Raw genomic sequence first — 20,671 nt, forward strand, 5'->3', positions numbered from 1 at the left:
TTTTGTTCTCCATATTGATTTCCAGAGGTCATTTCCCCCTTGTACCCACCTCCACCAAAGTTTAGCTCCCAGTGTTTGATTGAGCAATTCCAGGTCTCTTAATCCTAGCCCACCTCTCTCTTTCCTCTCTGTGAGTTGGTTCCAGGCCACTAAGGCCCATTTCTTCTTTTCCTCTGACCCTCTCCAAATGAAATTTCTGATAATTTTTCTAATTTTCCCATATACTCCTTTCGGGGCCGCCATAATTGAAAGGGGATAAATAGGTATAGCCTGAAGAACCGATTTGGCTAAAACTATTCGGCCAGCAATATTCAGGACCCTAAATGCCCAGCTCGAGACTTTCCTCCTCATTTTGTCTAAGATTCCCTGCCAGTTCCTTAATCTTTTTGACGTGAAGTCCAGCATATTACCCAGATATTTGGTGGGTAGTTCACCCGTTTTGAAGCCCAGAATTCTAGTAAGGTGAGTCTTCACTTGCTCCACCGTGTTGAAGATAAATACACACGATTTATCCCGGTTAATTTCAAGTCCCGATGCCTCAGCAAACAAGTCCAGTATTTTCTTTAGGTGTTTGACTTCCTTAACCGTTGGCTCTCCAAAGAGCATTATATCGTCAACAAATTGTTGATGCGTTAGAGGAAGTCTGTTTCCCCATAAGCGAAGTCCATTTAATCTGTGAGCTGCTCTTTCCTGAGTAATATACCTTCCTAGACCCTCTGCTGCTAGGATAAACAGGAAAGGAGACAACGGGTCACCCTGACGGATACCTCTGGAAGCATTAAACGTGTTCGAAGGGTTTCCATTGACTAAGATAGAAAAGTTAGGGGAAGAAATGAGATTGTGGATCCATGTAATCCATCTCTTGTGAAAGCCGAAACATTCAAGAACCCTTTCCAGGTACCTCCAGTTGAGCCTATCGTAGGCCTTGGATAAATCAAGCTTGATCATCATTCCCTTTCGTTTTTTGTCTTTGAGGGAGTGGATAACTTCTTGAGAGACAACTAAGCCATCCAATATCTGCCTCCCCTCCACAAAACCAGTTTGCTCCGCCGATATTAAACTTCCCAGCAAGGGTTTTAATCTTCTAGCCATTAAAGAGGTTATGATTTTATACACTACGTTACAGAGAGCTATCGGCCTGAAGCCATTAGCATCCTCCTTATTTTCACCTTTAGGTATTAGAGTAAAGAAGGTTGAGTTCAGAGCCGGCCATACCTTCTGTTGCACCCTTGATTCTTCTACCAAATCCAGTATGTCTTTTCCAAGAAAATGCCAGCCAGCCTGGTAGAAATCTACTGTAAAGCCGTCCGGTCCCGGTGCTGTGCCCTTCCTCATTGCTTTCACTGTCTCTTCCAGCTCTTCCAAAGTTACCGCCCTCATTAAGGCTTTGTTCTGGTCCTCCGTAACTAGTCTAGGAATAGCAGTACAGATCTCCTGGATAGCTCTCCCTCGATCAACTTGAGGTTCAGAAAGGATTCCTCTGTGATGATCCACTAAAGTTTGCTCAATTTCCTTTTGCTCCACCAGTCTTATACCATTATTCCCTTTGATGGAAAGAATTCTGTTCCCCTGTCTATGCTTAACCATTGCCTGATGAAAAAATTTTGTGTTTCTTTCCCCTTCCCGAAGCCATTTAATTCTAGATTTTTATCTCCATAGAATTTCCTCTTGCTTTTGTCTTTCTTCCATTCTTCCCAGCAGAATCCCTTCTTTGGTGATGCTTTCCTCAGTCCTGCCTTCCAGAATTATTTTCTGTTGGATATCCTCCATTTCCTTTTCTAGTTTTTGCTTATCTTCCATGATGTTGCCAAATTCTTCTTTGTTCCACTTCTTGATCTTCATCTTCAATTCCTTCAGCTTTAAATGAAACGTGTGCATCTTACCTCTACCCTGCACTCTACTTTGATTCCACCATTCTTCTACCTTTTTTATGAAGTTCGGATCCCGTAACCAGAATGCTTCAAAACGAAACGGCTTCTTGCCCTGGATTTTTTTGATGTCGATTTCCAATCGGATTGGCCAATGGTCCGAGCCCAAGGAGGGGATTATCTTGGCTTCGACATAGATGTCTTTGTTTAAGATGTCTTCAGATACCAGGAATCTGTCCAGTTTTGAGGCAATTTGGTTCCTGCCTCCTCTTCGATTATTCCATGTATAGACTCCGTTGATGGTTTTCATATCTACTGCCCTTAGGTCCTCTATCATCTCATTAAACTTGTCCATAAATTTATCCAGCCTTCTAACCCCACCTTTTTTCTCATCCAGGGATCTGATTAAGTTGAAGTCTCCTCCAATGATCCACGGTTGCCCAGAAAAAAGTTGTCGGATAGTGCTTAAACTTCTGATGAAGTTTTCTTTTTCTCCAGGATTTGTGGGTCCATAAACACCTGTAATGACCACTTTTTCCTTGGTCCCCACTATCCTGCCCAGCCCTGTCAAGGTTCCCTGCATGCTAGTCCAATTATCTAGAAGGATTTCAGACGGGTTCCACAATACCGCTAATCCTCCAGCGACTCCTATGGCATCCTGTCCCATAACTCTGTAATTCAATCTATTTTTTTCAATGATTTCTTCTAACTGTTGTACACTAATTTTAGTCTCCTGCAATATCAAAATGCTAGGTTTTTCTTTTTTGAGCTTATCTCGCAAATATCTTTGCTTCCCCTTACTATGCAATCCTCTAATATTCCAGCTTACAATAATCATTTAAAACTTTTGGAAAGAAGGGAAAAATACCTCTGACAGAGGTATCACTTTACCAGAGTTGATCAGTGTTTCGCCCACCGATTGGATAGTTTCATTTAACGTTCTCCGTCCTCTTTTTCTGCTACTTTTGCCAGTATTGCCCATTTCCAGCATTTCTTTCTGCTGCTCACCAACCTCTGTTATTTGTTTTTCCAGGGTTTCCCCTTTCCGTTCCTTGTATTTCTGGAAGGCTTCCTTGAATAGCTGTTTTTGTTTTTCTGGTATAAATCTGCTATCCAGATACTTCCACTCTTGGAGTAGTCTCTTCATTAGCTTTTCCTCTTCGGCCTCATTTTCCATCTGGTTTTCGACTTCCATATGCGATTCCACTGTTTCTTCCGCCTCTTTTTCCTCTGTTTGTTTCTCGCTTGGTCCTTTTGGGCTTTTTGCTTTCTCTTTCTCTTCTCGGGAAATCTCCATGGGCGAGTTCTCTGGTTCTTCATCATCATTCAAATTTACTTCATACCCTTCCGCATCATCTTGCAACACCTGGAACTTATTTTGGCTTTTTATTGTATTGGATGTTTCCTGCGATTTGGGTTTCAGGTTTTCCTTATTTTGCCGTTTCTTTCTATAGACTTGCTGGAAGCCTTCCTCTTTGTCTGCTGTCCTCTCTTTTTCTGGCTTCTCTCCTTCCTCCTTATTTAGAGGGCATTGCCTATATAAGTGGCCATACTCATGGCATTTCCGGCATCGAAAGGGAATGTGTTCATAATCGAGTGGCTGCGTCCAGACCTCATCATGGTACTCCAATTCAATATTTTCCGGGAGTGGTTCAGCCAAGTTCATGAAAACACAAATTCTGGCAAAGGCATTATACTTTCCTCTTCTGGTGGCCTCTGCAGTCTTGACAAAGCTGCCTATTGAATTGCCTATCCCTTCCAAGATTTCTGGGTCCCAAAACTCATCAGGTAACCCAAACAGCCTAACCCACACCGGAGCATCCATTAGTTTTTCTTTGTCAGGGTTATACCGCTCTTCCCAATGCTTCATAAACAGACCTGCGTTATTCAGGAAGTACGGCCCTTCCTCAAAAATTCTGTTCTTGTCTTCCAGGTTCGTAAAGATAGCAGTGAAGAAACCCTGCGCTCCCAGTTTGAGATCTATATGACCCCGGGGTTTCCATCGCTGTTCTATCCATCTATTTAACTCCTTTTCGGAGGGCCAATAGCCGATAAATTTGCAGATTAATGCATGATCCTTCATATAGCTATTGTATTCCTCCAGTTTATTGAATGGAATGACATACCTGGGTTTTTTCTGAGCTCTAGGAAGGCATTTTCCTTTCATTCGCTTCTGCCACAAGTTGCCCATTACCGGGGCCAGGTTTTCCTTGTTTCCGCTTGAAGTTCCTTCTGAACTGGTTTCTCCCATCACTATATTTTTGAAGGAGGGGTTTGCACCCCCCCCCCTTGCCTCGTCCATCCCGTTCAGTATTGTCGGCTAGGTTTTAACCCTAGTTCTCTTATTAAAATCAGTGAGATTACGAAAAATCGTTTCAGCCTGGGGAGCCGCAGGCCCTGACGCCGGATTTCGTCCTGCGCCTGAGGAACCGACCTGGCTACGGATTCCTCTAACAATCCTGTGCACCTGTGAAAACCCTAACCCCGCACCTGTGAAAACCCTCCGCCAAGCTCTACCAAACTCTCAGTCAACGCTCAGTCTTTGGTTTGCTTGCTTTTACAATTTTATTTGGTCTACTAGAGTCCTAGGCCTTAAGTCTAATCTTTTGGATCAGACTTTGTTTTTTAGTTTTTCTTGCAAAGATTTGTATACGCTCTTTACCTCGTTTACAGTAGCGTATACACGCTTGTTTCTATAAAGTGAACTTGTGTATATGCGAGTTTCCTATGTTAGAAGTGCATGTGAACGCTTTTGTGTTTGAGCACAGTCGCGTATGCAAATTTTTGCATTGTTTTTTCAAATCTTTTAGCCCAAATAAATTTATTTCCTGGTCTTTTCGGTCTTTGTGTGGGCAATTGTTGTCTGAAGAATTTAATTATTCTGCAAGCTTACTGTTTCAAAGTCTCTTCCTCATTGAAAAGATTTGGCCTAGGTTTGCTTCTTTAGCGAGTTTGTAATTTGATTTTTGGCACACAAGATTTCGTCCCGAAGTTCTTGATTGTTTTGGTCCTCTAGAACACGAGATTGTTTTCAGTTTCAGTGTCAAGCCCAGATTTCGCCTCTACTTGCTTTGCTTTCCTTTGTTTTGTGGCCTCATAGCCTTTCTTGCTTTTTGAAAGTCTTTTTGACGAATTTGGAAGTATTTCTTTCCTGGCTTCTTGGTCATTTTGTCAAACTCTTTGCTGCTATTTGGGTCATTTGATATAAGTTGAAGTCCTTTTGCTCAAGTTTTCATTCATTTTTTAGTTTGTAACTTGCAAAGACTCTTTGCGCTCTCTTTTTCAATCTTTTGAGTTTTAGTAGCATTTTGGTGATTTCAAAAAGCTGTTTTTGGTTGCTTCTTTAAGAAAGAAAAGATCTCAAAAAACTTCGTTTTTGTTTTTCTTTTGCCAAGTTTGGTTTATGGTTTCTTTTTGTTGTTGAAAGTGAATTGCGATCTTTTTACAATTTGTCTTTATTGTTTGGAGAGAATTTTGTGTTCAAAATTTGTGTCCTCTTCAGTACTTAAGTTGGCTCATTGTTAGTTATAAACAATTGCTTTTTCTTTTTCAGTGTTATTTAGGATCTTGCATCTCCATTATATCTCGCATTAGGGTAGTTTGCATTGTTAAAGCATTCATAGTCTTTTTAGTTTTTGGGTGTGTGAAGTGTGTTTCAAGAAAAGAAAAGAGAAAAAAGTACTTTTCTTTGTAGAAGTTTCGTAGAACCCATATAGAGATCTATTTTCATCGAAGAAAAAATGATTGCATTCATGTAGTTAGTTTTTCATTGATTTCTGTTGCGTCATGCCAACATCATTGGTTTCACTCCCATCTTTACCCTTGACTTAAAGAACAACCATTAAAATCAAGTTATTAATTAAAATAAACTAGAACTTTTATGTTGTCATCAAAATACACCAACAATTTTAGGTTTATTAGGGCCTTGGATTAGGCAAGAGGAGAGTTAACTCTCCAAGGCCACCCAAAATAAAAAAACATAGAAGTTTGATTAATGAGAGAAATCCAATAGCATTAGGGAGGCCGGGAAAGCTCCGTAACTGGGAGTAGAGCACGAGGGAGAGTGAAGGTAAGGATGAGAGATACCCCCTCTCTTACTTGTCGGATCCCGCCTCATGACTATTCCACCCGGCTTCTGATACAAGTTGGTGACCATACTTGCCTATCCTAGGGATCACATAGGTGGCTGCAGAGGGGAATCTCGTGGTAGCTGAGGTTGATGTTGTATCACGTTGAACAATACTTCTGGAGGGTACCCTTGCGAAGCTTGGGTGCTTGCACTGACAAAGGCTGTTGTCTGGAGGTCAGCGTAACTACCTCTGATACCTTCACTAGTAGGCCTGGGGCATAATTATCTCAGTCTATTTTCAGAAGGCCCTTGTTATTAACTTTCTTGTATTTTGGTGTTCGGTCCTAATCACCCGGAGCAAAAATACTTGAGAGTTGTTTGATTGCTGATATCTTTAGGGACTTTTTAGTGAGTGTTCTTTGCTCCTAGTCAGCCTAGCTTTATAATTTTTGAGTCTTTAAGTAGATCTTTTAAATAATTTAAATTGGTTGATCATCCATCTCGACGGTCTAATACACTTCATGGGTTATCACCTACGAGTCTTGAGACTTCTCCTAGAAGGCGTAGGAGCGATTCTGCCAGTGGTTTCTAACCAGTGGTAGCAGGCACATTGGAGATTGATCCTCCGCTTGGGGTCATTAGTTCACAAGATATACTTGGCACCAGTAGAGAGTTAGAGAGGAACACACCAGTTCATTCTCGAGTAATTTTTCAGTAAGAAGATAATATCAAAGTTGAAGAGCTTTCAGAATTGGTTGCGGGTCCAAATTCTCCTCTTCCTCCTAATCATCCAGATGTTCTATTATACGTCAAAACCCCGACTCATAGGCCTTCGAGCTTTGGTTTACATCCAACCATTCCTTCGATGACCACTATTGGAAGAATGGAATCTACGAAGAGTGTTGCGAGCATGTAGACTCCCATATCTATACAAGGAGGAGGAACTATTTCCATTCCTTCTATTACTCCCAGCACAACTATATCTGGGCCTACTTCCATTCCGTCAACGAGTGGAAGTTCTCAGGCTACTGCATCAGGTTTTGGATTTATCCCTTATGGAATACCATCTCACGGGATTCCTTCAGTTCCGTTGAACATACCATTGACCGCCTCCACATCCATGATGAGTGGATCGGCTTATTTTTAGGGTTTCCCATTTGGAAGTGGTCATATACCACATTCCAATCCAATAGTAGGGTCAATGCCTTTTTCTTTTACAAGTCAAGGTAATAACTGTTACACTAAAAAATGTCACCATGACTATTTACAGTTAGTATGGCTCTATCAACAATCATGCTATCCTCCTGGGCAAGTCTTATGCCTCTGCTCTCCATGTCAAACTCCAAAAAGAGAGAGTCTTTATAAATGTATTTATCTCTAGGTACGCAGGTTCTCTCAACCTTACCTGCGGGTACGCACCCAATGTTCACAAACGTTGCGTACTTGTACGCTCTGTATGTAAAGGGGCAGGTGCGTCCCCCTGTAAAGGTCAAAATGCGCAAGTTTCATCTTTAAAAAGTTACTTGTGGTCATTTCTAGAGCATTCTAGAAGGTTGTTCGACATGTATTGAGCGCCTCCAGATGGTTCATGTACCCCTACCAAAGAGGAACTTATCCCATCAATAAGGGAGCTATCCCATCCAAAGAGGGGATTATCCCATTGATGGTGGACCTGATTAACTTCCTCTTGAGCACTATAAATACAGGCATTGGGCCAGAAGGAGGGGAGGTTGGAAGCTAAACATTTCTAAGGGTAGATGCTGCAGGAATTAGGACTCCCATTTAGAAGCTTGTGAGGAGAGATTGCCATCTTTGCTTGTTCTATTTGGAAGTGGGTGAGCTTTGTCAAAGTAAAGGAGAACTCTTGATGGACCCTGGGAGGGACTTGCACAACACCAAGGCTCAGGTTGTAATTGTTCCTTTTGTTTCCTATTAATGCAAATGAGTCCATTCTTCTCAATAACTTGTTATTTATGAGTTGTTTCATGTACTCCTTGGTCTATGTGTTAAATATGTTTTATTCTATGAGATTATCAAGTGCTATTTAATCGTTTGGTTGTTAGTGGATGCAGGTTTCAAAGTGAAGGAGGAGCTCATCCGGATCAGTGAGGCTGGACTGCTACAACAACGTTGGATTACAGGTAGGATCTAAACACTTGATTTCTTATATAGTAAATGCATGTTTAGAGAAGGATTGCTCTTGTTTGTCTTGTTTGTCACTAGAGAGTCTTAGGCTCCTAGGGAGGTTGGTTGTGTCCGCACTATCGACTCTTTCCGCCTGACAAATTGGCGACTCCGCTGGGGACTCCATTGATGTGAAAGTCTTTTCCTTTGTATGCAACTTTGATTTGAGAAAAGTCATTTCTTTTCTGGTTTTTGGCTCTGTGACTTTGTTTTTGGGTGGGTTAGCTTAGGGTTAGATTCAATTTAGTTTTTCTTGGTTTTTTTAGTAGGACGCACCCTCTGAGTATTACACAGTGCGTCCTTGTATGCACTATTGCTGTGTGCACAGAGCGGGCCCGCACCTGGCTTAACTGGTTGCCTGCGTCCCCTGCTAAAAATTAAGAAATTTCCATTTTTTGCATTTTTTCTCTTAGATTTTTCTTTTTCTTAGTTTTTACTGCCCAGATCCATTAGTCTCTTGTCAAAGATCTTCACCTGAACTTGTTTCGATAGCATTGAGTGTTTTAGTGGATTTCATAGAAGTTTAAGCCCTAGGGTTTGATTTTTGAGTAGGTCTTGTAGTGACTTTGGCGGTAGAAGTTTTCAAGCCTTAGATCTCTCTGGTTTTGTCAGCATTCTTAGAAGTCAGACCTGTCATAAAGTATACCTGTGAGAGCAACTTACCTTTGAGTTTTCTCTTTGGCAAATTTCGAAGTGCTTGTTGATTGAGTATTGAATTCCATTTTACAAAAAGAACAAAAAGATTTGAGTTTTGTTTTGACTGGTCTTTTGATTCTGCATTAGCTGGTCCTTGACTTGATTTTGGTCAAGTAAAACAACCTAGAATCATCCTTGTAGGCTTTTGCCTCGTTAGGTTTGCTTAGAGTAAATTTCTTTTTGATTTGCTTGTGAGTCAAGTTTTCATAGATTTTATAGCTTTTGAGATTGATTTTCGTTAAAATAGATTTATATGCTTTATTAAATAAGAGAAAATACAAAAACATCTCCTTTGAAAAGTTTTGTTTCAAGTAGCTTTGAAGAGTTTTGAAAGAAAAAGAGTTTTTCGTGCACGTAAGGAGTGGTCATGTTTGTATGCTTGAAAAGATAAAGAGAATTGTTTCTTTGATTGTCTTTACTAAGAAAGTTGTTTTCTATAAAATTTGCATTTCTCAACTCTCTTAGTTAGGAATTTCATTGAAAGAGAAAAGTAGCGTAAATCATCTTAGGTGCATCTTTGTAGTGGTTTGAGTCGATTCTACACACCATTGGTTTCACTTCCGCTACCTTTTGTCTTTAAGAAAAACCATAAAATTAACGCTTAAAGTAAAATCGACTTAGTAACTTTTATTTACTAGGGCTCTAAAACACCAATTTAGATCAAGCTAGTGTCTTGGAGTAGGAGAGTAATTAACTCTCCAAGACAACAAAACCAAACAAGTAGCTTATCTTGTGATAGAATAAATCCAATTGTCTCATTTGTACTCTGGGAAAGATCCTCTTAAAGGAGAAACACGAGCTCGTGTCCGAACCAGTGAGGGGATCAATCCCCCCTCGCTGGGAACGACGCCAGACACGCACGTATTACAAACGGTAAACCTTGGATTAACCATTGTCGAGGAGCCAGGGGTCACTTGTCGGTAAACCTTGGATTATTGTCAAGGAACCGACAAGGGGATTGAGCTTGATACTCTACCCTTGCGTGTTGTCGAAGTGTAGACTGTTCCCCCAGGTGCATTTGTTGCGGTTGGTAACCTTAGTGACCATTATCTTTAGGATTCTACCGAGGTGACGGTGGAGGGAAGATCCCACTATACCTGGAGCAGACGTCGGCTAGACTCACTTGGATTTTCCGGGGGGTTCACTTCACTCGAGACGGTTAAAGTGGAGGAACTTGTGCCGGTCTATTCATTAAACAGGTTGCCGGGGTAATTGTTCCACCCGCCACTTCTGTACTGAATCTGGCGATGTTGGGTTTCATCTCCAACTAGCGTTTTCGGTCTGGAAGGATACTGTTTGTGCTTGGTTTGACGCCGTAGATTCTTTAGGCGTGTGATTCAAATTTGTTTGGTTCTTTAGAGACTTTAGGTGGTTTGATTTAAGTTTTTACTTTGTTTTCGTGTGTAGTAGTTAAAAGTTTTTAGCTGTGGCAGAATTACCGAGACAGTCCCGTAGACTTCGGGACCAGTCTCCTGAAGTTGTTTCTGTGGCCGAATTGTTGAGGAGATCCCGTAGACTTAGGGGTGAACCTCCTCGAGACGACCCCAGTAATCTAGAAGGTTTGAAGGTCCTTGTAACTCCTCCTAGTGGCAGTAGAGTAGGTTCACCTGAAGAAGGAGAATCTTCCTTGGTAGTCCATTCAGATTACCAAGGCCTAGAGATAGGTTATAATCCCGAAGCTGTTATAGTTTGGTAGTTTTTCGTCTGCTAGTGATACAGGCGAAGAACCTGAAATATCTGAACCTGTTACTCCGACTTCTAGTGTTCCGGATTCACCATGAGTAGAACGAGTTATCACCGAAAATCTTCCTACTGGTCTGATTGCTATCGAAGAACTTGCTCCAGAGGAAGAAATAGGCGTCTCTAACCTTGAAGATCAACTTACTATTGACCTCAGGGAGCGTGAATCTATCTTTTACAGTTCTCCTAGAAGTACTACTTGGTACCTTTCGTTAACCAATTATTTAGACAACTCAGGGGTAGGTTTTTCTACACCTCGTACTCCTTTTCCACCTGGAGGTATTTATACTCCTGTAAATATGTCTGGTCAGTCGTCCGTGTTTACTCAAACTCCTGAATATTTCTTACACGGTGGTCCTTCTGTTCCCACCGGGTATCAATCACTTTCTGGTACCTTTGCGGGGGCATCTCCTCAACCTATTGATCATGGGTTATTAGCTGGAAACAATGGTAATATACCATTGGGTGTAGGAGACATTTACATGATGTCAGGTTCAGTTCCCGTTTCCCAACCTCAAGGTGGCCAATTACCGCCTGGGGGGCAGCCTCAGTTAATGCCTGGGTGGCAACCTCAAGGTACACAAATCGTGTCTGGGGGGCAACCTCAAAGTCAGTATGTACCTATGGTGCCATACATGCCTCAAGGTCAACCCCAGCCTCAATATGTACCCCAAGGTCAACCTCAGTATCAATATTTACCCTAAGGATGGCAACCTCAAGGGTATCAACCTCAAGGTCAAGGTCAACCCCAGTATCCGTATTTACCTCAAAGTTATCAACCTCAAGGTCAATACTCGAGTCAAGGTTATCAACCACCTCAAGGTCAGTCATATATTCAAGGTATGGGAACTGCACCTTTCAATTATCAATCCTATCCTCAATCCGGTTATGGATCTCAGTATCCTCAACCTGTTACGGGTCAATAACCCGGAATGTTAGTGTGGGATCCATCACAGGGTCAACAGGTGTTGCAGCCAAGTATACAATTGGTACCTCAAGCTGGACAACCCGTAGTTTCTGGTCCACCCCAGCAACCGCAACCTGTCCAGTCAAATGTTCAAACTTCTGTAACTTCGGTAGTTACTCAGCCGCCAATTGCACCTAGTACTCCATCTCAAACGGCTGCTGCAACTACCACTACATCTGCCACACTTACTTCTGGAGTATCGACAGCTCCGGTTTCTACTGTCTCTGCAACCACTCCTCAGCCATCTTTACCGTTGTCTAGATCTACGATTCAAACCACGGTCCAGATGCCTACAGGTCAGCCTGGTATAAGTACGGTTGTCACTACTGTTGGCATTATGATTCAGGTGTTGTCCTTGATGGCAAACCCATTCAGGTGATAAATCAAGAAGGACGCAGGAAATATGTTCAGAAAGTGCGTCCCCGCAGGTATACCATACAGAACCCGCGTCCAGGGACGCAGGCCAGCCGATCAGGAGGTGCGTCCGCCCAGTGCACACATTTCAAGGCAGAGAAAAGCACGTGGGGGTTTCTTGTGTGGTATCTAGCCGACGGTTTTGTGTTTCTATGGTGTCGGCTCGTGGTTTTGTTCCATGTTTTGGGGAGAAGCTTGCCTATATAAAGCAAAGGAGTTCATTTGGATTAAGCATGATCTTGGTTGAACATATTTTGGTGAGATCTAGTCCAGATCTATGAAGGCGAATCTTCTAATGGACTGTGATCTCTATGGCGCATGATCAGATCTGTGGATCTGAGTGTTTGGGTTGGTTCTGAAGTCCTCATATCTTTTATATCTGAAGGGACGCAGGTTCAGTGAAGGGAAAGTGCGCCGGGACGCAGTACAGTAAAGGCTCAGGTGCGTCTCTGAGGCAAAGGATGCGGCGCGACTGTGTTATTGGGTGCGTCTCTGAAGCAAAAGACGCGGCGCGATAGTGTTTCTGAGTGCGCCGGTCGCAGCAAGGCATAGAGGAACAGTGCGTCGGCACGCAGAACAGTGGAAGGTAGACTGCGTCCAGTCGCAGGTCACAGAAAGAAAATATGCGTCCCTGTCTTAAGATGATCTGTTGACTGTATATTTCTGTTCATAAGGTGTTCTGGGTTATTTCTGTAATTACTGATCTGATATCTGTAGTGGACTGTATCTGTTGTATACTTGTTGATCATTTGATTCTTCATGAAAAGAAGTAGGGGGTTGTAGCTCCCTTCCAGGAGAGACTGGAAAACGAGAGAGAGTTGTAGCTCTCTGCAGGTTGCAGCCTGCGTGCTGGTAAAGGACTGCACCAGTACAAAATCATTGTAAAAAGAATTTCTTGAAAGAAGATAGAGACATATTGCAGCAGGTGGTTTTCTCCCGCATTGGGTTTCCACCTTACATCTTGTGTTCTTTGGTGTGACTGTCTATTTTCTTTATTCATGCTCATTATTTTATGGTACTGATATGCAAGAATAATTCAAAAGATCAAATAAGGAAGATTTGGTAAATTGCTTGATAATACTGATTCACCCCCCCCCTCTCAGTATTATTTCCAACAATTGGTATCAGAGCAGGTCCTTCAGAAAAGCTTGATCGCTTGAAGGTAGATCGTTCATCATGAGCAACTACGAGAGAGAAGCATCAATCAGGCCACCAGTTTTTGATGGGACAAACTTCAATTATTGGAAGGTAAGAGTTACTGCATATCTTCAATCTCTTGGTACTGAAGTTTGGGACATTGTAGAAACAGGCTATGCTTTTCCTTCAGCTACTCCTACAGATCCAGGTGAGAAAAAGAAGTATGAAACAAATGCAAAAGCAGTCAGTACTCTATTAGGAAGTATATCCCAAACAGAATTCATGAAGGTAATGCACTTCAAATCAGCAAAAGAAATATGGGACAAAATGATCACAAGCTATGAAGGAGATGAACAGGTAAAACAAGCCAAACTTCAAACTCTCAGAATTCAATATGAAACTCTCAAGATGTATAATGATGAAAGTGTGGCTAATTATTTTCTTCGGGTAGATGAGATTGTAAATTGTATGAAAAATTTGGGTGAAGAAGTAAAGGAGTCTCTAGTAGTTCAAAAGATTCTAAGATCATTATCCCCCAAGTTTGAATCCAAAGTATCTGCAATAGAAGAAAAAGAAAATCTCCGTGCTCTTACTATGTCTCAGCTACATGGAATTCTAACTGCTTATGAAATGAGAAAGGGAGGACCATCAGACAGAAGGGAGGCTGCTTTTAAAGCATCAGGCAAAGAAGATTACTATGAAGCAAGCCATGATCCAGAAGAAGAGGAAGAAGAATCAAATTTTGTCAGAAATCTTCAAAGAGGTTCTGGAAGGTTCAAAGGTAAGCTACCTTTCAAATGCTTTGCTTGTGGAAGAGTAGGTCATTATGCTGCAAAATGCTCTTATAAGGATAAAGGAAAGGAACCAGTTAGATGGAACAAGAAACAAAGCGCAAATAAGAAAAGCTACTACACCCATGAAGATAGTGATGGCTTATCAAACAGTGATGATGATGAACAAGGTAATAAATATAGGTTGTTAATGGCATTTGAAGATGATGATTATGAGGATGCTGTAGATGTGGATAACCTTTATGATGAAATTACTAGACTCAAGAGATGCATAGAAGAAAAGAACATGATTATTGATACTCTACAATTCCAAATTGATGAAAAGGAAAAACATCTTGAAAAATTAGAAGGTGAAATTGTTGGTCTTAGAAAAGAAATTGAGAAAACAAAAACTATTAATCTCAAGTTTGTCAAAGGATCTGAAACTTTGGATGAGATTATCAGTGTGCAGCGGTCTCCACTAAATAAGACAGGTTTGGGCTATAATGGAGAAACTTCTCAAGCATCCACTTCAAAAAGTTATCTTGATGCAGCAAGAAGAAATGAGCAAGAGCACAAGGAAGATCATCAGGTAAAGCAGGGACAAATGTCAAGCAGAAACTATCAGGGGCAATCCAGCTTAAGGGTGAACAAAAGCCACAACCAGCCACAGGTAAAATCTTCTCAATTTGGTTCAAGAATAGATGAAAATAGAAATTACAATCAGTTGGCTGGTAGATCCAATAATCGCAGAAGCTTCTTCAATGGACAATGCTTTTCTTGCCATAACTTTGGTCACAAAGCAGCTCAATGTGTTGCGTATAAAACAATCATGACTAGGGAAGCTCAAAAACAAAGAAGTATGACAGGGATTACAAAAAGGACCTATAACAACTTTTCAGCTCTTGAAAATGAAGTTGAATGTTCTATTTGCAATAATTTTGGACATAAAGACTTTGAATGCAGAAGCAGGTTTCCGGAAAGAAAGGTACAAGAGCAGAAAAAGGAACAAGCCTCAGGCGCCAAAACATGGAGAATAAAGGAACCTCAAACAGAAAGATGTGGGATAGCTTTTTATGCAGAAGGACAAGAAAATCTATGGTACATTGACAGTGGATGTTCGAAGCATATGACAGGTGATAAAGAAAAACTTGAGTCTTATTCTAATTTAGAAAAGGGAAAGAAAGTCTCTTTTGGAAATGATACTCCTGCAACTATAAAAGGAAAAGGTATCGCTCCTTTAAAAGAAGATGTTAAGGCTGGAAATGTTTTGTTTGTTGATGGATTGAAGCATAATCTTCTAAGTGTCAGCCAGATGTGTGATCAAAGAACCGAGGTTATATTCAGATCAAATGGATGCCTTGTTCGTGATCTTGATACAGGTAAAACAGTTCTCAAAGGAAAGAGAACTCCAAATAATCTATACATATTTGATGAAGGACAACAACAATGCTATCTAAGTAAGAATGAAGAGCACTGGTTATGGCATCGAAGGTTGGGACATCTAAGCTTCTCACAAATAAGGAAAGCTTGCAAATATCAGGCAGTTCGCGATCTTCCAGATATCAGAATTCCTGACAACACCATATGCAGATCATGTCAGTTTGGAAAACAAACCAGAACTAACTTTCCAGAGAAAGAAGGATCAGCCAGCATGCCTCTTGAGCTAGTACATACAGATGTATGTGGACCATTCAGAAAAAGAACACCTAGAGGAGAGGAATACTTGATATTATTTATTGACGATTTCTCCAGGTTTGTTTGGTTAGGTCTTATGAAGCACAAAGATGAAGCATTCGAAAAATTCAAAACCTTCAAAGCCTTGGCTGAAAATGAATCAGGTCACAAAATTAAGTGCCTCAGATCTGACAGAGGTGGGGAATTTACTTCAAATGAATTTTTCGATTTCTGTGATGAACATGGGATAAGGAGAGAATTCTCTACAGCTAGAACGCCTCAGCAAAATGGAGTTGTTGAAAGAATGAACAGAACAATCCAACAAATGGCTCGTGCTATGCTTGATGAATCAGGAACCCCCGCAACCTTCTGGGGTGAGGCTGCACATACTGCGGTTATTATTCTCAACAAGACAAATGTCCGGGTGAACAGCACTCAAACCCCTCATGAGCTCTGGAGTGGTAAAACTCCTTCGGTAAAGCACTTCAAAATATTTGGGAGCAAATGCTATATCAAGAATACTGAGGAGCAGCTTGGCAAACTTGATCCTAGAGCAGATGAAGGCATTCTTCTTGGCTATTCTCCACATAGCAAAGCATACAAATGCTACAATAAAAGACTTGGCAGAATTGTTGACAGCATTGATGTAGTGGTTGATGAAAAGGGATATATTCCTAGGCAAATACATCGTGAAGACATCGAAGAAGATGAGAGCTACCCTCAAAGACAGAATGATGAAGAAGAAGAACCTCAAGAAGAATCTCAAGAAGAACCTCACGAAGAAGCAGAAGAACGGACAAGAATAGAAGAAAAGACTCCATCCAGATATGTTCAGAAGAACCATCCAGAATCTCAGATCATGGGACAAAAAGAAGCAGGTATACAAACTAGAAGAACAGTTGCAGAAGCTTCAAGCTATTTGGCATTACTTTCCTCCACCGAACCACAAAATGTGAAAGAGGCATGCAAAGATGAATGTTGGGTGAAAGCAATGGATGAAGAACTTGAGCAAATCGAAAAGAACAACACTTGGGAGCTGGTTCCTAGACCAAAAGATAAGAATGTTATTGGAACAAAATGGGTCTTCAAAAATAAATTGAATGAAAATGGAGAAGTAATTAGAAACAAAGCCAGACTCGTCTGTAAAGGGTATGCGCAGCAAGAAGGAATAGACTTTGAAGAAACTTTTGCTCCTGTTGCAAGACTTGAGGCCATCCGAATGTTCCTTGCTCTCTCAAGTTTTCAGAACTTCAAAGTATTTCAAATGGATGTGAAATCAGCCTTTTTGAATGGAGACTTGGAAGAAGAAGTGTACATTGAACAGCCAGATGGGTTCATTCTTGGAAATGATCCAAATCTTGTATGCCGATTGAAAAAGGCTCTCTATGGTCTCAAACAAGCTCCAAGGGCTTGGTACTACCGGTTGGACAAATATCTTCATCAACAAGGTTTCTTAAAAGGTTCAGCAGATAGCAATCTGTATATAAAAGTTGAAAATGACAAATTACTAATACTTGTTGTGTATGTAGATGACATTATTTTTGGCAGCAATGAAGAAGCTATGAGTCAAAGCTTTGCCTCAGTCATGCAGAAAGAATTTGAAATGTCCTTGCTAGGAGAACTGACATATTTCCTTGGTTTGCAAATCCAACAGAAGGAAGGAGGAATCTTTTTATCTCAAACCAAGTATCTCAAGCAGATTTTGAAGAAATATGGCATGGAAGATGCAAAACCAGTATGTACACCCATGGTCACAGGATGTAGTCTCAGTGCAAATGATGAATCTGCAGCAGTACATCAACCAACCTACAGATCTATGATTGGAAGTTTACTATATTTGACAGGTACCCGACCAGACATCATGCATGCAGTTGGAATAGTTGGAAGATTTCAGGCAAATCCGAAGGAGACTCATCTTCAAGCAGTGAAGAGAATTTTCAAATATCTTCAAGGGACTCAAAATTATGGCTTATGGTATCCTAGAGATACAGATCTTACTCTTCATGCCTATACAGATGCAGATTGGGCCGGAAGCGTGGATGACAGGAAAAGCACAAGTGGTGGTGCGTTCTTTATGGGTCCCAGACTGGTCTCTTGGTTCAGCAAGAAACAGAGTTCAATTGCCTTGTCTACAGCTGAAGCAGAATATGTTGCTGCTGCATCTTGTTGCACCCAACTCCTTTGGATGATGCAGAATTTGCAGGATTATCAAATCACTTGTACTCCTCCAATCCCTATCTTATGTGACAACACAAGTGCAATCAGCATCTCAAAGAATCCGGTTATGCATTCAAAAACCAAGCACATACCAATCAAGTACCATTTTCTCCGGGAACAAGTACTTGAACAGAAGGTCAAGTTGGAGTATGTTCCTTCTAAGGAACAAGTTGCTGATATTTTCACCAAACCGTTGCCCAGGGACACTTTTGAATACCTCAGGCAAAAGCTGGGGGTTGTTGATGCATCATCTTACTGTTGATCATCTTCCTATTGGTGGTATAGGCTCAGGGGGAGCACATAATGCATTGTTGGCATTATGGAGAAGGAGATCTTGGAAATAGCTGCAATATGTCTCTATCTCCTTCATGATGGATTTCTGGTTACAGATCTGGAGATGCATGAGCATAGGGGGAGCATACCCTTTGCCCTTGATGTCAAAGGGGGAGAATGAAGCTGAAGATTATGTGGTTGCCATCAAGTCCAAAGGGGGAGATTGTTGGCATTATGATTCAGGTGTTGTCCTTGATGGCAAACCCATTCAGGTGATAAATCAAGAAGGACGCAGGAAATATGTTCAGAAAGTGCGTCCCCACAGGTATACCATACAGAACCCGCGTCCAGGGACGCAGGCCAGCCGATCAGGAGGTGCGTCCGCCCAGTGCACACATTTCAAGGCAGAGAAAAGCACGTGGGGGTTTCTTGTGTGGTATCTAGCCGACGGTTTTGTGTTTCTATGGTGTCGGCTCGTGGTTTTGTTCCATGTTTTGGGGAGAAGCTTGCCTATATAAAGCAAAGGAGTTCATTTGGATTAAGCATGATCTTGGTTGAACATCTTTTGGTGAGATCTAGTCCAGATCTATGAAGGCGAATCTTCTAATGGACTGTGATCTCTATGGCGCATGATCAGATCTGTGGATCTGAGTGTTTGGGTTGGTTCTGAAGTCCTCATATCTTTTATATCTGAAGGGACGCAGGTTCAGTGAAGGGAAAGTGCGCCGGGACGCAGTACAGTAAAGGCTCAGGTGCGTCTCTGAGGCAAAGGACGCGGCGCGACTGTGTTATTGGGTGCGTCTCTGAAGCAAAAGACGCGGCGCGATAGTGTTTCTGAGTGCGCCGGTCGCAGCAAGGCATAGAGGAACAGTGCGTCGGCACGCAGAACAGTGGAAGGTAGACTGCGTCCAGTCGCAGGTCACAGAAAGAAAATATGCGTCCCTGTCTTAAGATGATCTGTTGACTGTATATTTCTGTTCATAAGGTGTTCTGGGTTATTTCTGTAATTACTGATCTGATATCTGTAGTGGACTGTATCTGTTGTATACTTGTTGATCATTTGATTCTTCATGAAAAGAAGTAGGGGGTTGTAGCTCCCTTCCAGGAGAGACTGGAAAACGAGAGAGAGTTGTAGCTCTCTGCAGGTTGCAGCCTGCGTGCTGGTAAAGGACTGCACCAGTACAAAATCATTGTAAAAAGAATTTCTTGAAAGAAGATAGAGACATATTGCAGCAGGTGGTTTTCTCCCGCATTGGGTTTCCACCTTACATCTTGTGTTCTTTGGTGTGACTGTCTATTTTCTTTATTCATGCTCATTATTTTATGGTACTGATATGCAAGAATAATTCAAAAGATCAAATAAGGAAGATTTGGTAAATTGCTTGATAATACTGATTCACCCCCCCCCTCTCAGTATTATTTCCAACAACTACTCAACCTCAATTTGTTCATCAACCATACCAGGGACAGTACCAACATGGGCAAGCTGTCCAACAGCCAGTTTACCAGTTTCAACCGTATCCTGGGTACACTTATCAACAACCTCAACAACCCCAGTACGGTCCGGTTAATCCTAGTTTTCCAGGAGGATATAATATCCCTAATGCGACTCCTGTTCCTAGTTACCCTGGATATCCTCCTCCTGGGACTGGTCTTGTGACCCAGAGTTTTAGAGATCCTAACCGGCAGTTACCGTTTATCGCAACTTTGGATTTACCAGACTTGACATGCCTAACGAACGATCCAATTCAATATCTTCCGTTTTGGCCGCCATGTTAGACTCTCTCATAAAACAATAATAAATCCAAAAATAAATAAATTAATTAAATATTCCAAGTTAGGAATTTGTGCCTAACTCTTGGGTTGTTCCTCTAAGATAGGAGTTAGTTTAGGTAACTCCTATATTGGTGTGTCTGGTGAGAAATTATCTCAACCAAAGGAGAAATTATCTCAACCAAAGGTGTCTAAGATAGCACGCACTATCTTAAGAACACTATCTCTCATCTATTTATTTGTAACATTATATTCAATTATTTCGGTGTAATGTATGAATGAGAGAAGCATGAGGCTTCAGCTTTTTTCCGCCATATTTTATGTCTGATTTTTATATGTGTTTTTCTGTAATGTGTCTGCGTTAATCTATTCTTTATCACGCCAATGCCAAATAAGTTGCCCAGTGATATACCCAAGTTCGAAGGTAAGTCAGGAGAGGATCCGTCCAATCATGTGATGACTTACCACCTCTGGTGTGCTTCAAATTCTATCTCGGATGATTCGATCCGCTTACGTCTTTTCCAGCGTACACTCATTGGTCTCGCGGCCAAGTGGTACATTGAGTTACCACGGGCCTCTTTTTACAATTTCAGCCAGTTAGCTACCTCGTTCTTAACTCACTTTCAGTTGCTGGTCAGATACGATAATGGCACGAAGTTATTAACTTCACTAAAACAATCGACGTCCATGTATATTTCTGATCACATTCATGAGTGGAGACGTCGAAGAAGGCTAGTGAAAGTTTTTATCCCGGACCAAATCTTAGCTGAATGGTTTGTTAAATCATTATTACCGAAGATTACTGAAGATGTAGCTAAGGCCGGAGTAGTTACTGAGGAGCAAGTCATTGCTCAGGCGCAATACCTTGACTTAGTTTATACTCAGT

General features: G+C 41.4%; 1 protein-coding gene across 1 annotated transcript; it reads right to left on the bottom strand.

Annotated features, from left to right (window-relative positions):
- Nucleotides 1–1,647: 1,647 nt before the first annotated feature.
- On the bottom strand, nt 1,648–4,119 carry LOC149163664 (uncharacterized). Its single transcript, XM_089429229.1, has 2 exons — nt 2,737–4,119; nt 1,648–2,601 (listed from the first exon to the last, which is right to left on the bottom strand). The coding sequence occupies exons 1-2, from the start codon at nt 4,117–4,119 to the stop codon at nt 1,648–1,650; spliced, it is 2,337 nt and encodes a 778-aa protein (XP_089285355.1).
- Between the last annotated feature and the right edge of the window lie 16,552 nt (nt 4,120–20,671).

This window comes from Pinus tabuliformis, chromosome 5_1, assembly GCF_031772625.1.
Source record: "Pinus tabuliformis cultivar Carrire ecotype Pingquan chromosome 5_1, CPIR1, whole genome shotgun sequence".
In the NCBI taxonomy this organism is placed as follows: domain Eukaryota; kingdom Viridiplantae; phylum Streptophyta; class Pinopsida; order Pinales; family Pinaceae; genus Pinus; species Pinus tabuliformis.